This window comes from Halyomorpha halys, unplaced genomic scaffold (genome assembly GCF_000696795.3).
Source record: "Halyomorpha halys isolate HHAL.00 unplaced genomic scaffold, Hhal_1.1 Scaffold2663.1, whole genome shotgun sequence".
Lineage (NCBI taxonomy): Eukaryota > Metazoa > Arthropoda > Insecta > Hemiptera > Pentatomidae > Halyomorpha > Halyomorpha halys.
The window spans coordinates 26,037-44,627 of NW_027116666.1; the positions used below are offsets into that span (position 1 = coordinate 26,037).

The 18,591-nt window shown below is 31.0% G+C and overlaps 1 protein-coding gene across 4 annotated transcripts in view; it reads right to left on the reverse strand.

Annotated features, from left to right (window-relative positions):
- The window catches only part of LOC106691670 (F-BAR domain only protein 2), a gene marked incomplete at both ends in the record, with an annotated part of 46,992 nt that overhangs the window by 24,904 nt on the left and 3,497 nt on the right, over positions 1 to 18,591 (reverse strand). For 2 of the 4 annotated variants that reach the window (XM_067053410.1, XM_067053409.1), the window contains 6 exon segments: positions 1,755 to 1,853; positions 2,669 to 2,785; positions 8,032 to 8,128; positions 9,350 to 9,448; positions 11,048 to 11,305; positions 14,229 to 14,445. In XM_067053410.1, coding sequence (XP_066909511.1) covers positions 1,755 to 1,853; positions 2,669 to 2,785; positions 8,032 to 8,128; positions 9,350 to 9,448; positions 11,048 to 11,305; positions 14,229 to 14,445 — 887 coding nt within the window. 4 annotated transcript variants of the gene reach the window in all.

Below are 18,591 nucleotides of genomic sequence, written 5' to 3' on the forward strand. Positions count from 1 at the left end.
AAAAACAATAAAAGTTTTGAGACTATAATTTGGATAATGTTTTGAATTATTTAGTAAAAGATTTTTTTTTCTTTTGGAAGATGTAAACAAGTTCAGGTTAACTTTTACATTTATTGCTAACTTTTCTGCAATTATGCCGGCCTAATGTTATACGTAGTTGTTGAAGCTCCAATATCTGTAGATATCAAAATTCCAAACATATTATCAAATAATGCTGATAATATAAAAACAAATCGTAATCTGCTCTCTTATTAGAAATAACAAGGAATTAAGAAATGGGACAGTGTAAGATGAAAATTTGTTACATTTGTAATATTTCAATATTTTAATTAGATATATAAATTTTAAGAAAAACAGATTTCAATATAAGCTTCATAAATTATTCATTCTCTATGTCATCCTTCAGTAAATAAAGATCCAAAATTGTAAGAGTAAGTTAGGTTATAGTCCATATGCACTACTCGGGGGATATCAGACAAAAGAAATATTTTAAATATCTCCGTAAGAAAACATTTAAATAAAAAGAACTAACAGTTATCCCTAACATAAGACTAAGATCAAATCCTCGTGATTGGTCATGATAAACCATGCCTCTTAATGTATTCATTTGAATAATAATATAAAATTAATTACTATTCAGTAAGAGACGTAGCTTGAAATTTATAATGTCCTTATGTGTTATGTGTGTATCAGTCTTTGAGTTTAAGTTATGAGTTACCATTTTCATCAAACCCATTTGATTCAATTGTATCTATCCACGAGAATTATTGTGCGCTTAATTGACTCCTTAAAAAACAATAATAAATATTTCTAATATCAATAATATAGATTGATAAGAAAAATATTTGAGGATGCTGCACTTAAACTTATAAAGAGAGCATACTAATTATACTATAGTACATTTCACAAGCTGAGAGAAATCAAGTAAACAAGAGCACTGCGGGTTGGGTGGCGTTTTCTTTCTGAAGGGATTCACCCATTGTAATGCCTAGAAGAGGACCATATAAGCACATTTTCTCAACAACCTTAACATGAACTTTGTTTACTCGAATTCTTTGGACTTCCAGAACATACTATATCAGAATACTTCCAAATTAAAATACCCCTGGACCTTAAGCTATGAAGACATAAGGTTTCATAATTCTCGACTACTATATAACCTATTAATAAATAAAATGAATGTCAGATAGAACTGCATTATTATGTTAAACTTGGAAATAATAAAGTAATTATATCTAGTAAATAACTTCATTGTATTTCATTAATATTTGACAAAATGACATGAATTTTATAGAAGATAAATAATTAAAATAAATAACTATACTCAGTGCACTGATAAAATACTAAATACTAAATGCACACCAATTATTACTTATATCGAATAGGAAAGGGTAACTCACATTAATAACTGGCTAATGAGCAAATATTTAAAATCATCAGTTTTTGACACTGAAATAATTATGATATAGGAAAATTTTATTACCAATGATATACTCATACCCCAATGTCTTTAAAAATGTATAAGTAAAAAACTTAGTAACTAATTAAAATATCAATAGTCATAGAAAAACTGAGCTATATTACAAAATACAATTTAATCAGAAAATAAATTAAATAAAAAAATTATAAATCTTAAATGAAGCTTAAAAATTACTATGCAAGAAAGACTATCCAAATAGATAAAAAAAGAATGTTACTTTCCTAAAATCGATATAAGTATAGTAACTTAGAGGTCAAAATAAAAAAAAAATTACATTTTGATCCTCTGAGGGGTTGTCGAGACATAGTAGACGTATCAGGAGGTATAGGACTCGTTGGTGCTGATGTGGCCATTGTAACTGAATGGTCCTTTCCTGCAACAAATAGGCTCACACCAACACACACACAGCATTCTCAACGCCTACAATTTAATAGGCAATCTCCAAAAATTAAATATGAACTATAAAAACAAAGGACAGATACAATGAAACTTTTTTTTAGAATAAAAAAATAGCTCCCATACCTATCAAAAAATCATTAAAAGGGAATAAAAAAATGATTTTATTTAAAAATTCATCAGTTATTATCTTTATTTGTCTCTTACACCTCCTACCCAACCCACTACCCCTACGGTGTGTGGATATTTACCTAAAAATATTAGAATAAAAAAAATAAATAAAATAGATAAAATGAAGTATAATAGTCATTAATTAAATAATACACAAATATATTATCAGTTTTTGAAGGTAACTTTTATAACATAAATTATACAGATGTTTTGTAAAAAGTTTAAAATTACGCATTTTAGATAGAAATAACAAAACAATAAATTATTACAGGTAAATAAATAAATATATATATTTTAACATTTAGTCAATGAATTTTAAGAAATTATTTTATTTTATTTTTTTTTTACTTTTAAATCACATATACGGACTCATACAAATAAGAAATACACACACAAACACATGCATAAAATGCAACTGAATTAGTATAATAATCATTATCCATCGTTTAATGATAAGTATATATACCTTATCCCTGTACTCTATTTATAATTTATTCATTTAGGGGTCTTGAGGGTGGGTTAGGTATTAGGAGTACATACCATAGGAGTTAGGCAAGAAGATATTTAGGAGAGAGGTTGCTCAGCGGGACTGCTTAGACTTGTCCCAAATACCAGAATTACCTTCCCGTTTCAATGTTGTAGGCTGCGTTGTAGTGGTTACACTTGACGATGTTGATGCGTTTTTCACTACATCATTAATATTTAGACCTTCTATGACTCCATCCACATCAATAGCACCTATAATACACAATGAATGTAATAACTTAAACCCAAAATCGAATAGTGAGATAATAATATTTATTTATTTATAAAAATACACTACAAAATGAAAAAAAATATGTACAAAAGTAAATACTAGCAATACTAATAAAATAAGGAACATAGATATCTAAATAATTTAGATTTTTATTGAGTAAAAGAATTATAAATACAAATTCAATAAATTAAGTGAGAGGCAACTGGAAACTGTTATGTTAAAACCATGAGTATTATCACCAATGTGAAAATCAAGAATCATCAGCAAAACCAAGATTTTCATGCACTAAAAACCTGTGGAAAGTGCTATATGATAAGCAATAAAAAGAAGTCAAATATACTACTGAGGTGCCTATAATAAGTTCTGAACTAAGAATGAAACTGGAGGGATTAAAAATTAAACAAATGAATTTAACTGTGACTATGCACATAGAGTCCAATTTCTGCTTGATTTAGAGGTGATCAAGGAGATGATAGTTAACGCTATTGACAATTATATACATAGCATTAATTATATATAATTACAATGAAAAAAACAATTTTTATAACAAAGGGAAGAACATCACTATAGAAAATATAAAGAATTAATTATTTCAAATTAAACAAAACAAATGAGAAATTTTCTTCAACAAATAAAACATAATTTCATGGTTGAGAACAAAATTAATACTGTTTCTGCAGGATGAGAGAACAAATAATGTCTATCTGACCTGATCCTTAAGGATGAATAGTCGTGTAGACACAGTAGAGATGAAGGCCGTAGGCAAATAACAGCAAAACATATACTCGTATATCGCAGTCTCCTTGAACAGTAGACCTGGGTAGGCAATTACAAGCAGACAGTGTATAATGTATAATACAATAAGAGCTGGTGGTTGAAAAGAGGTCTCAAAGCCAACCAACTATAAAATATATGGTGTTGCAGCTAGTTTTTGTTAAATGTTGTTTTGAATGTTTTTCTTTGGAAAATTCCAAGTTTTTGAGTTATAAGAAAAAAACTGAAATCATTTAAATCTGTTTTATTTTCGGTCTGAAGCCACCAGCTAATGAGGTAAAAAACCTGAAATTCGGATTTAGCATCACAAAAACCAGTAGAATAATTGAGAAAAAAAAGTGTATACTATTGTCCTGGAAACATTTAATTTGAATCATCAATGTTTGAATTATTTTATAGTTCTAATCAAAGGCACCACAAATTACCCTAAAATAAAATATATACTAACTTTAATAAGTTAAAGTAGTAAATTATATATACTTTAATTTTTTAAGAAATGTTATCTCTGAAATTTTTTCTACTAAAAATTGAAAGAAAAAAAGTTACAATTAATAATAGAAATATGGGAATTTTCATTTATAATGAACTATAACATTTCATAGGGGGGATATTTTCTCTTGATTTTGTTTCCATTAGATCGGGCAAAATAAAAAAAAAGCGTCACTAGTACCAAAACTAATACAATGGAATCTCAGTAATCTGAATTTCCGTACTTTGAATACACCAGTAAGTCACAACTAAAAATCTTGTTTCTGAGCAGATTTAGAATGCTGATGAAAGTGGTATTTTTTGGAGACTTCTGCCAGAAATGATGTTTATTCATAAAAACGAAGCTCAAGCCTCTGGTCGAATAATATCTTAAGAGCAAATAACTTTGTGCCAATACAACAGAAAATCTGAAGCTTCAGATGGTTGTGATTTGACAATCAAAAAAAGCCTCACGATTCCCTAAATTTCAAACTGCCTGTTTTTTTATAAAGGTCAGGCAAAAGTTTGGATGAACGCTATACTTTTTAAGGAATTGTTCCATCAGTGAGAAAGCATTTGGAGTCGAAGAATCTGGAACCAAAAGCCATTTTATTTTTAGATAACTGCCCTGGCCAGCCAGATGAGTGTGATTTGGTGAGCAATGACGGGAAAATAACAGTGATGTTTTTTCAACCAAACTGTGCCCCTCTCCTACAACCAATGAACCAAAGTGTGATTCGAAAAATCAAGCACCATTACCGTAAAGCTCTACTCTTGTCTATAGTTACACAACAACAAGAATTCCTAATGAAATTAAAAATTTGAATCTTAAAGATGTGTTATTCTTAGCTTGGGAGGCTGTTCAGTCAAAACCATACACAATTCATGGAATCCATAGTTGGGGAAAGAGAACATTTAGTTTACAGAAAATATATGTATGAAGTATCAACTAATAATGATAATGCCTAAATGAATAAAATAATGCCGAAGCCAGCTGACAGATGATTTCGACCTTGATTAAAAGTATAAACCCTGATGCTTCAGTGAATGATACAGAAGTTGATGAATGGGTTTAAGGTTGCAAAGAGTAAGAGTTAAAATTGAAAACTGATGAGGAAATCGTACAGTGTGTTACAAAAATCTCTACCTATGAAGAAGAAGATGAAAGACAAGTTGAGGAACCAACGACAATAAAGCATGAAGAAGCAGTGTCTGAAGTGGACAGCAGAGAATGATGACCCGTGGCAGTCCTCTTAAAACACCTGAGAGAATTAGTAAAGAAGATTCTGCAGAACTCTCAGCAAAAAAAAATAATAATAAAATAACTTCTTTAAAAAAGATTAATTTTTTTAAACTTCAAACTGTAAAACTTTCAATAAAAAAGGTAAAAAAATTAAAATATTTATATACATTCATATAGTTGATTTTTTTTTTTATACCATTTTCTTCATACATTCTGTAATTTGAACATCTCCCCCTGCAGCATGTTGTTCAAATTACTAAGATTACACTATATTTTATTAAAACACCCACGTCTGCCCCCTCCCTACCCATAAAAATATCCTTCCACCATGAAACAGAAAATAATTATCCGCCAACGCTGGATTCGAACCCAGGTTGTTGGAGTTTGTAGCACAGTGCCTTACCAATGAGCTACCCACTCCCATATCAACAGAACACCAAAACACACTACAAGAGTTCATGGAGGGAGTTAATGGCCTCTCGCGGGTTCAATACAGAGTTCAGAAAAAGCAATCCACGATAGATGCTGTTGGATTGGTATTAGAGATGGCCCGCACAGCAATTGCAGGAACAAGGTGGAGGAGAGGTGCTAAGCGTTATGCAGCAATCATCACTCTGGATGTTAAGAATGCTTTTAACACTGCAAGATGGACCAGTATAATAGATGCCCTACGGACTATGGTGGTGCCAGCCTATCTTATACAAGTCCTCACAGACTACTTCAAAGATAGAGTTCTGTTTTGTTTTTCAGACATTGACGAAAGGAGATACAAGGTGTCTGGTGGTGTCCCACAAGGCTCGGTATTAGGACCTCTTCTGAACGTCATGTACGACACAATCTTCAAATTAACAATGCCGGAGAGAGCCACAGTTTTGGGATTCGCAAATTACATTGCAGTTGTAGTGGCGGCGAAGTACTTGGAAGAAGTTAACCTCATCACTAACCAGGCTGTTGCTACGGTCTGAGGTTGACTGTCTTCGGAAGGCCTACAACTTGCAGATCACAAGACTGAGGTTCTCCTAGTAACTAGCAGGAAGCAAACTGAGTCCATCACTGTTACGGTGGGTAGGAGTACCTACGAGTCATGATCGATGCACGTCTCCACTTTGATGTTCACACGGAGTATATCAGCGCCGTAAATCTGCCAAAGTAGCATCCTTTTTGTCATGCCTTATGCCAAACTTTGGTGGTCCCAGAGAAAGTAGCTGAAGGCTTCTTGCTACTGTTGTCCCCTGCGTTATGTTATATGCAGATTTGATTCCGATTTGGAAAGAAGCAATGGTTACCAAATCATACAGGAGACAGATGGTTTCAGTTTATTGCAGAGTTTGTTTAAGGACAGATAGTGCTTTTCGAACTGTTTCCTACAAAGCGGTCATAGCCCGAATGCCGCCTGTGGAACTCCTTGTTGAAGAAAGAAGCAGGCACAATGGACGACGCTTACACGTTTCCAGAGTAGAAGAGCGAAAAATTACCATCAACCAGTAGCAGCAGCATTGGGAGGTTCCAGATTCCAGGAGGTGGACTCATAGGTTAATACCCGATGTGGGCACCTGGTATGGCTGCCAGTATGGAGAGGTGGTTTTTTACATAACCTAATTGTTGACCGGACATGGATGCTTAAGAGCCTACCAGTACCGACTCAAACTGGACAATACTGCAGAATGCACTGGATGTCAGACTGTTAGAAACAGTGGAGCAGGTGTTTTTTACTTGTATTCAGTTTGTTAAGGAGAGAAGCGAATTGCAGAGTGTGTGGAGGATGTATCATACCAGAAGAAGATGGTCAGGATTGCGGTCAAAAAAAGAACAACAAATAGTTTAAAACTATTTTAATCTCTGACGTTTCGCCCTATATATACATATATTTTTTTTTTTTAGTAGTACCACCGTAAGAAATAATTATAAAAGTGGTTTAAGTACTAAAATATTTTAAATAGTGAATAACTATAAACATACTAATTAAATGAGAACTTAGTACCATTATTTATAAATGGAATATGGTCCGAGTGCGGCCAAATTAAACTCGAATAGTAATATTTTGTACTATTTTTATTTGAGCCAAAACAACAACTATTTGAGCAAAAGAAAACAAGAATTGCAAAACAAAACTATTTGAGTTCAAAAATATTACTATTTGAGTTTAAAAATAGTACAAAATATTACAACTTGAGTTTAAAAATAATAGTACAAAATATTACTACTTCAGTTTAAAAATAGAACAAAATATTACTATTTGAGCTTAAAACTAGTACAAAATATAACTATTTGAGTTTAAAAATAGTACAAAATACTACTATTTGAGTTTAGGCTCAAATAAAAATAGTACAAAATATTACTATTTGAGTTTAATTTGACTGTACCCGGATCATATTCCATATATTAATACAAACGGTCAATCAGCAATCTTCCAGCTACCATTATTTATGTTGACTTAAAGTGATTTAGGCACAGTAAATTATTAATTACACAATCATTCAATAAAGTTTTTTTTTTAATTTTTATTCTTTCTAATCCAAGATTATTCTGGTCCCATCGAGAAATAATTATCCAGACTACTTCAAAAGAATTGAATGAAAATTTTTTAAAATCAGCCTTTTGTGGTGCATAAATGGAAATATATATATGCAAAAAAACACTTTGAAAATTCAAAACAGAAAAACTGTATCGAAAGAACATTATTGAGACACCAAATTAATTTATAAGCAATCAACACAAATGGTATTCATTAATTATTCAGACCTGGTTTCTCGAGTCCTGTATATTTGTCCAAAACGAATTGTTCTAGCAACTTATCCACAGTCATTTCAATGCATTGCCTTTTAAAATCCATATGTACCTATAAAAAAAATAAAACAACTAAAATTGATAAACCTTAAAACTAACAAGAGAAATTATTACCCATAACTAAAAACCGAATTTTCATGCAATTGTATCTTTTGTTACCAAGCTTCAATTTCCACTAATCCTTGACAGGTATTCAAATTATGGAAAATTAATTCAAAATTGCACATTATATTTTTTCTGAGCTAAATTTTGATTTTTGTTGCATAAAATTTAATACTTAAGCCATTATACATAAAGGTGTATGCATACCAATACTTTATTATTTTTATCCTTATTTAATTTATAGTTCAAAATTGACAAAATTGAGGTAAAGAAATGCAATGATTAACTTGTCTGCTTTACTTGAATAATGACACAAAAAGATTTTTGGTTTCATTTTGAAATGGGTGTTTTCCAAAGATATCACTCTAGACGAGGTTATACCCAAACCCCCAGTGAAAACTATGATGGTAATTCCAGGACAAATTGGTGTTTCTTAAAAACAGTAAAATTTCTATTGCAGTTATGTAAGAATATCTCACTTTTGCAATATTTATAAGGTTTAGCTATAGGAGAAAAAAATAATGGAATCAAAACTGCAATGGTATTCCGATAGACCAAGTTAGAAAAACCATTGGAGAGAGCCAGGAACAAAATTTCTTTTGGAATATATTTGGGTGGTCCATTAGGACCACAGTGGCTTCCTGCGGAAGTTCAGGACAGCCCTGACACTCACATGTATTTAATTAATTATGGTAAACAAAAGAATGTTAACATTTTGGTTTGGCCTATTTGATTTTTGACCATTCACAAAACTTGTGTGAACAACATTAATTTTAAGAGAAATTCTCTTTATCAATGATGTTTCAAAGCACTAGAAAGTGATTAATCAGACTAGAAACATAGATTAATATATGAGGAGAAGAGAATGATAGTGGTCTAAGTGAAGTTATTTCAAGAATGTGAATGTTTTGTAAATAAACTTGATTAACATACAAATATTATAGATATAATATTTAAGTACATAATATGTACTGAAATGGTATGTTTATAACATAACTATATTATTTAGCTCCTTCATAAGTGTAAATATATCATACATATTACTCAATATTCATCATCAAAAAACTCAAGAAATACAAACTATATCGATAGTAATTTTTTATTTTACTAAAATGTGTTATTTCATTTACCAGAATTCATCCAACCAATACAAATAATATTAAACACTAACCTGGCCCATTAAATCATGATTATTTTCAACTAATTCAGCATAAGTTGTTAAAAATTCTTTCATTTGTTTCAAATGAACTTCTTCCACTTCTTGAAAATGCTAAAAAATAAATAAGAGTTAAGGTTACAAATTGCAGTAAAAACATTATGGATAGATCCATAACAGATCTATAGAGTGTACCAAAAGTTTATTAATTTAATAACAAGACTAAAATTGATGAAAAACTTAAAATTTTCATTCTAGGACAATCATTATTTATATTTTTAAGGTTGATAACAAATAAAAAGCTATCAAATAATTCTCCAAAAATATTCAATGAATTTTCACTAGTTAAAAATACATTTTCAAGTCATATATGTTTAAGAGGACATTGATAATTTGCTCAAAACTTAGTGGCCATGTTTTGTCATTAGTCACTAACTAATACTGAGCATCAAATATGTCCCAGCCCTTATTTTAGGTATGAGAGTAGGTAAGGGTCAACACCATTTTTGCACAACTAAGCTCATTTCGATGAAACTCAGCACATATTTCTTATTGGCCAACTAATAACCCTTCAAAGGTTAAATACTTGTTACTTATTAGCTAACCAAGAGTTCTTTAGAAATAAAACATATGTCACTTATTGGTCAAAATTCATTCTTTAGGAGTTAATAACCCTTATTTGGGAAGAAGTGAACAGTACTTATGAACTTTGGCGAATTTTAGTAAAATGTGGTTCAAATCTTTGTTATTGTCAGATTAAATTCTTAAAGAGTAAAGTGACCATGATAAATATAATTTATACCTAATTCCATCAAAATCAGCCATGAACCCTACTTACTCATCAATGAGGGTTGATTCATCCCTGAAGAATTATTGACCAGCAAGTAAGAAATATGGGTACGTAAATACATGAAAATCAGCAAAGTTCATCAATTAATTGAATTAGAACTTTTGATTGACAAGTCCAATTTTGATGAAATTATGTACAGACGTTTTCAATGGCTAATATTAAATCCTTTAGCAATAAATTGATCATTTTTTTTTTTAAAGGGTGCTCAAGGCACTTTTTGCTTAAGGGCACTTTTAAATTACTAATACTTATCTTCAAATATAAGATAATTTATAAATATATTTCTGATGAGCCAAATAAAAATGTTTTAGAGATATCTTTTTTTGAAGTACAGAACACCTTTTTTAAATAATTGTATCTAGTCAAATTGATAGCCAAAGAGGTAATCTGTAAACAGATCAAAAATAGAAAACCAAAATCTATTCTAATTAACCTTGGTCTTCCCAACAATTTAAATGGAAACTGATTATGTAACATGATATAATTTGTCATAAATGCCTTCCTAGATGTAGTCCTAAATGAATCATGGATAATCTAGAAAGGCTAGATGAGGAATATTACATTAAAATTAATGATCACATTGATTTTAAAATATATACTTCATTGGTTTACAAGTGAAATACAAGTTAAAAATTGAAGTCTTAATTTATTTAATGATAAAAAAAAATTCTTTTAATATTATGGAAATAGTAATTCAACTTTTTAAAAACAGATTTTTATGATATTAATAAATTCTTTAAAGTTTAACCTTTTTAACACTTTAGGCTGGAAAAACCAAAACTAGAAAATCTTGACTTCATGTGTTTCACTTGTAAGCCAATGAAAATTGTAAATTTCAATAAAATTATATATATTATAACTACTTTGCAGGCTAACGACATTTTCTTTTCAAAGTCTTCTTTTACAGCTCCATACTTTTCTACTAATACTTTATATTCTTCTTGAGCTTTTTTCAACTTTTGTTCTGCTTTTTCAAGTTCTCTCGGAGAAGCGCTTTCCTTTTTCAGTTTATCAAGTTCTAAACCTTTTTGAGTAAACGAATCTCTGGCTTTTTGAAGTGTTAACGAGGTAGACTGAATAGCCTGGACAACTTCTAAAGTACCTCCTTCCTCCTCTTTAACCTGAAAAGAAATTTTAATGAATTTTTGTGGATTTAAATCATATCACTTTGCTAAGCACTAACAATAACCCTGATATCTATTCAAGCATAAGTATAATTAATTGTAAAAAAAAAAAAACATATAAATTAATAAATAAGTACTGAAGAGTATATAACAATCAATGGAGGAGTCAAATGCATAAAATTCCCAGCAAAGAATACACTAGAAAATAATTTTAAAAATTAGTTTCTATCACACTTTACAAAGAAACACATTTCTAGCAGTTCTAAAAACCTTAAAAATTGTCAGAATAATTAATAAGTCAATTTTTATTCTAAAATGGTTGATCATAAGGTAGTTATAATTTTTTTTAAATTAATTCTTTGGACTTCTTAGAAATCTTTGGACTTTCTATTAGTTTTTGCCTATAAATCCTAAATGGAGGAGCCTAGTATAAAAGTTAAAATAAAGCAAATGAAAGAACATTAAATCATGCATCAAATGAGTTCCATAATTTATTAATTCAGTCAAGTAGTATGGTCATAAACCATCTATTCTAATTGTACGTTGACTTAGGAAACAATCATGGTTTATGACCACATCACTTGGCCGAACTATTATAATATGGTACTAAAAGTTATAATAAAATAAAACAAATTAAAGAACATTAAATTATGCTTGAAATGAGTAGCATAATGTAATAATTCGGCCAAGTGATATGGTGATATGGTTGGTAGCTGGTACATTGAAGCCCATAAACTACCGGAATAGGTGATTTAAGTCCATACCACTTGATTGTATTATTACATTATGGTACTCATTTTATGCATAATTTAATCTCCCTGTCTCACACCTTTTCTGACTTCAAAAGCTTCAGATACTTCTCCTTGTATGAGGACTCTGCATTTATGATCATTCATACACGGTTTTGTCATTCTTCTCAACTTCCGGAAATCCTCATCTCAGTTATGATCTTCCAAAGATAGTTTCTGTCTATGAAGTCATAAGCTGCTTTGAAATAGACAAATATGGCATTCACATCCTGATCTATTTTCCATCGTTTTTCAAGTATCTGTTTCAGGACGAAGATCTGGTCTAGCGTGCTCTTTCCTCTTCTGAATCCTACTTGGTGGTCACCTATTATATTCTCGTGGTACCGAGATATCCGATTAACAGGATGTTGGTCATTATCTCATGGGCCACTGAAAGGAGTGCTATGCCTCTTTAACTGCCGAACTCAAATCTGGAGCCTTTCCTTAGGATAGGACAGAACAGGCCTCAGGTATCCTTTCCTCCTCCCATATCTTTTGGATTAGTTGCAATAGCCTGGCTCTTGGCAGTTCTTCAACATCTTTGAACAGCTCCGATGGTTCATTCATTAGGCTATCTGTTCCTGGGACCTTCTTTCATTTGAAGAAAGTGAAAGTGAAGTCTGTCACTAGCTAATTCAACATCGAGAATATCCAGTTTTTCCACCACTAGTGGGTTGAGGTCCTCAACATGATCCATGTCCTCGTCATTCGTAGGCTCTCTTTGATTCAGAAGTTCCTTGAAATGTTCATTCCAGATTTTTATTTTTTTGTCTCTCGATGCCATCAGTTTGCAATCTTTTCCTCACATTTGCGTGCTTTCTACTCTATACCCTAACCTTTCTTTCTTAACGTCTGCATAGAACTGGCATATATTTCCAACTTACTAGTTATCTTCAATAGCTTACAATCTTTCTTTAAGGAATTCTCTTTTTGCTTTTCTGATTATTATATGTCTTTGTTCTGGTGTCTGTGTATTTATCCAGAATTGTTTGATTAGTACTAGCTAGTCTAAGGACTTTCATTTTCCTTCTCTCCTCCACTGTCTTTTCGCATTGTTCTGTGAACCACTTCTTAGCTTCTCATTTCTCCTGAATACGTATTACTTCCTTGGCTATTTCTTTTAGCCCTATTTCTAAGGCCTCCCAGTGTTCATCATCTGTGAGGCCCTCCAATTAGCTGCTTGCTAACAGTTTTAAGATCTCCAGAAATGTGTTTCTTTATTAAGTTTGGATTTAAATGAAGCACTATACCTAGGCAAATTTTGAAAAAAAAAAAAAAAATTTGCAGATGTAGATTCTAAAGACTGGATAAACTGGGCTTCTGCACTAAATAACCACACTGCAAAATAAGGTTACTTTATTCAGTTTTTTTTTTACTTATTTTAATATTCTGCATTTTTGATCCACTAAAAGGAATTAAAGGAAATTACAGGAAGGTTTGAAATTTATACCTCAGTTCCCATAGAGTATAAACAAAAGAAAAATTCCCTAGTTCACACTATCTTTGATATCTAGGCATGTTAATCAAAACGTGAAGCTAAATTTATGAGTTTTATGGGTAAATTGGGAAAATTTGCACCACATTCTAAAATTTATTAAAAACACCAGGTAATCAATAACTAATTCAATTTCAACCTCTTCTGTCAAAAAGAAGAACTACTAAAACATACAACATAAAAGAACAAAAAAATGTTTAAAGATGCAAAATTTAAATTAGGATCAGTCAAATGGTCAAAAATTAGGACTAAGAAAGAGATCAATTATTAAAACTGATAGTTCATTATGAATGACAGATAGAATTTTAACAACTTTGATAAACCAATATCCCATCCAACCAAGCCCTTTGACTACCACTGGTTGGTCATACGTAATGTTATGAAACATTTTTAATTGGAGTAATATTTCCCTTAAGGATCAAAGCAATCCACTTTGATGGTACACATAACTAATATACAAAACCAATCAACAAAAAAATAATTAAAGCTAACAAATACTTAACATTTTTAATAATATTTAATAAAATATTATTTATTTAGTTTAAATTTAAATTTAATTGTAACAATCTGATTACATCATAACTGATTACAATAATTATTAAATAAAAATGTAGGTTAGAATTTTTTTATTTCTTACAGTTTTATGTTTCTTATGAAGTTCATCAGCATATTTGGAAACATCTTTAACTAGATCACCAACTTTATGAACCATTTGCAAATGTAAAGAGGCAATTCGCTCAGCTGTATTACGAAGGAGTGCCCAAAGGGGAGCAAAGGTTCCTTGACTAGAGCTTCCACTAGCCTGTTTGGCAAGCTTACTTACAAGTTTCCAGTTATTTTCTTCAATATTGGATCTAAAATCAATGGTATAAATTGAGAACAGAATAGAAAGAAGTTTTACCATAGGATATGAAGCATTAAAATTCTAGTGTATGGTAATTATTAAACTAGATGCATTCAAATAAAAAGCTAAATAATCTTCATCTCAATGTCCATGACAGACAAGATAATGCAAAGAATCAGTTTCTTCACATTTGTGGTGTTAAGTCTAACCAAATTCCAATGTGTCCTAGAATCCGAGAAAATATAAATACAATTTTTTTAATATTAACATATGCTGCCTTTACTCTGCATAAATTTAATGGTTATTGCATACAAACTTTTTTTCCCTTGTAGAATAAGGACAAAACATTTTTTAATGTATTAAATGTATAAAAAATTGTGGAAACCATAATATTTTTTTAAAGGAAAAATTAGGTCAGACATGTTTTTAGCATCTTTTGAAACCTTTGAATGCAAATTTTAATATAAATCAAAAATTAAAAATTTTGAAGGCTAATTAAATTATTGATTAAAATGGAGAGGCTAGGAGTTCGCCAAAAATCCATCAGATAGCACCATTCTCATAAGAAATCTAGACATGTCACTTGTAGCATAAGCCTCTCATGGTAGTTCAGTGTGAAAACTGCTACTTTTTTTGTATTTGAGTAGATTTTTTTATGCCTATCTATACTCTAGATCTTCACCTCCCTCTCCTTCCTTCCTACCTATGGTCCTAGTCAGGAGCTTCATCCCTTCAACTAGGATTGTTCTTCTACCCCAACCATGGTCCGGAGCTTCAAGTCTTCAACTAAGGCTATTTTAATATACTTCGGACCCGCAGGCCCATCCTTCTATCTGAATTATTATCCTATCCCTCTACAACCTCCATCAATACACAGCGATCATCCACTATCACCACTAGTATCTCCTCTACCTCTGTCAGTCAGTGGTGCTCAGCATTAATCTGCTGTCATTGTCGGTCTCTCTTCTACCTCTGTCAATATAACAATGCACAGTGTTCATCCACAATCACCGTCACTCCCTCTTCTACCACCATCAGTGCTCAGCACTAATCCACTGTCACTGACGTTTCCCATCTACCTCCATCAGTGCTCAGTCCTCATACACTATCACCATTGCTATCTTGTCAGTGCTCAGGACAAACCCTCTGGCACTGTAACTTCTTAAGATCACACAAATATCTGAACACCTCAAAAAATTTATTTTGTGAATGAGAAACATGGGCAGAAAAAAATTTCTAATTATTAATTTCTATGAAAATTGATATTCCAGGGTTTTAAAAGATGCTAAAAACTAATCTGATTTAATTTGAATTTTAAAAAATTAATGTTTTTGGCCTACTTTACTCGAAGTGACATTTGGTTTTTGTAATTTTGTTTTACATTTAATACAATAAAAAACCTTTGGTACTTTTTCAACACAAAAAAAAAAAAAAAAATAGGTATATAATAAACAAGACAAACCAGTCCACAAAAGTGAAAATACAACACTACAACATAGTCGCTACACCGGTAACACTATACAGGACGAAAACCACATGCCTTCCCAGTCTAGAAAAACTAACAAAGGAACCTACAGTCACAAAGGACCTTGAAACAGAAATAAGGATCAAGACACTGAAATTCTACAGATATGTGGCAAGAATGCCCCTGGAAAGACTAAACAAGGAAATATTCCAAAAATCCGAGGATACAAAAGCTTAGGAGGATACATCAAGCAGATGAAGGCAGAAACGGAAAGACGAGGAATAACAGAGTAGGACTGTCTAGACAGAGAAAGATATAGGAAAAGACTGAAGGAAATCAAGGTTCTTGTGGGAAAGAGAAATTCAAAAAAGGTGGTAGCGTGGACAGAAGAAAGAAAACAAAGGCTTGCAGAGATAATGAGGGGAAAATGGTAGAAAAAGAAAAACAAGAGAGAAGCCAAAAGTAATGATATTCGCACGGTCTCCAAGGCCATTCCGTGAAAAAAACAACAACATAAAATACATGCAGACCAAAGGCTGCATACAGTATTATAAAATGTTTCTAGCATTATGTAATTTTTTTTTTTGATCCTACAATGTAACTGTAAGAAATCTTGAACACATGTTCATAGCGTCGCCTTGTTAGTTATCTTTTCAAGACAAGAGTAAAAAACCCAGTTGTTCTAAATATAAAAAAATCCTAGAATAATGACAATAAAATTATGTTAAACATTACATAAAATAAAAATTAAATGTACTTAATGATCATGAATATATGATAAACAATATGGTCACCCAAACATAAATGATTTTAATAAGAAAGTAAACAATATTACCTAAACAATGCTACCTGAGCAAACATGATTTTTATTACATTATATTTTAATGAGAAAGAAATCTATGTTTTTGAGCAGCAACCAGACATGCATAATAAGCTATTTGATCAGCTAAAGCTGGAATTAAAGGCAGAATAGATAGTAAAACATAATAGTCTCCACCTGCTACTGACAGTTTACTTTTAATGACTCTGAGAAAATAGAATTAAAATACCTGAAGATCTCTGTACTGGTCATACCTACGTGATACCAAAAGGGGAAACATAGGAACTTAAAACAAAGGATTTAGACCAGTAATAAGCCTGAATGAAACATACTGTTAACATCATTTACTAATAGATTATTGCTATTTCATGAAAAAATACCAACCAATTGAGACATTTTCCATGGTGACTCCTTGAGACCAATTTGGTTCTGTATAGTGGTCAACCATTTAATCCTTTTGTTTTATTTCTGGTGCTACTTAGATGAAAGCACTTGAATAGTGTCATTATATTGTCTAAAAAAACTAAAAGACAAGCTTCGAGAAAGTTATGTCTTGAGGTAAATAATATTCCTACCACATTTTAAATTAACAAAATGAAATTCAAGACTTTCTACTAATTCCCAACATTTTCAAGATTTTTTTTTCACACTATGTTTTTCTAGCCATTTGTATAAAAGAAAACCATTAAATTTTAGACTAACACTAATGTTATAAAATATTTTAAGCTAGTATAGGTAAGAAGGGAGAGGAATTGACTGCCACAGTGGGCAGTTTCAAAGAAGTACACAAGCAGTATCAGTTAGACATAACGGTTAGCTATCACTCCCAACTGCAAAGGTGGACAGTACCAGCAAACTCCTACCAAAAGGTCATCCTCTGGGAAGCTAACTGCCCTTAGTCACGCCTCTTAGCTCAAACCTTTTCTGATATAGTTGCTGTGTGAGATATCTCTGACTTCTGAAGGAGCAGTGTAACTAACTGATAGAGTACAGATTGTAAACATGCTCTTCTCTCTCTCAAGATTCTAGCTCAAGATCGCTCCAAGACTATACGCTATGAGATGGGGAACAATACACATTACCTTATCTCATTTCCTTAAATGAATGTGTTTTAATATATTAATATGAATACATATCCATTGAATTACTTAAATGGTGTGCCATGTTCCCCATAATTTATCATACATTCCTGACTAATGCAGGCAATCCTCATTATTTCCAATAATTGTAAGTTTAGTATTTTAAGCATAATATCTGCATGGTAATAATTTGGCACCCTAGTTTTTTTTTAATATACAAAAATAACTTTCTAGGCATCATAGTATGAGTAAATATTTTTATTGAACCATTTTTTTTTTCAAGTATAATTTTACAAGCAATGTTTTACATATATTTATTTATTATTTGAAAAAGCTACTACAATACTTAAAAATTACACTAACCAATATTAAACTAATAACAGGAATAATATTAATTAACAAATAAAATTTAATTATTATATCAATAATGAAACTTTCTACCTTTCACGCAGAAAGTCAACCAGTTCCTTGCTTGCAACTAATCCATACTTCATATTATGATACAGTACGTCAAAACCATTATTTTTTTCTCCCTGAAAATATATTTAAAAAAGATAATGAGAGTATTTATTAAGGAAAATTATAATAACCATTTTAGGTTAAAAAAATTCAAACAAACTTCTAAATGACGTACTTTAGTTACACCAAGACATTAATATTATTAATAATGTAAATTAAAATAGTACATAATGAATTATAAATACAATTATCATTTCATGTTAATTAAAGATTTTTTTTAAGTTCAATTTATAAAATATATGTTGGAACATCAGTTAGACGATATGTACTACA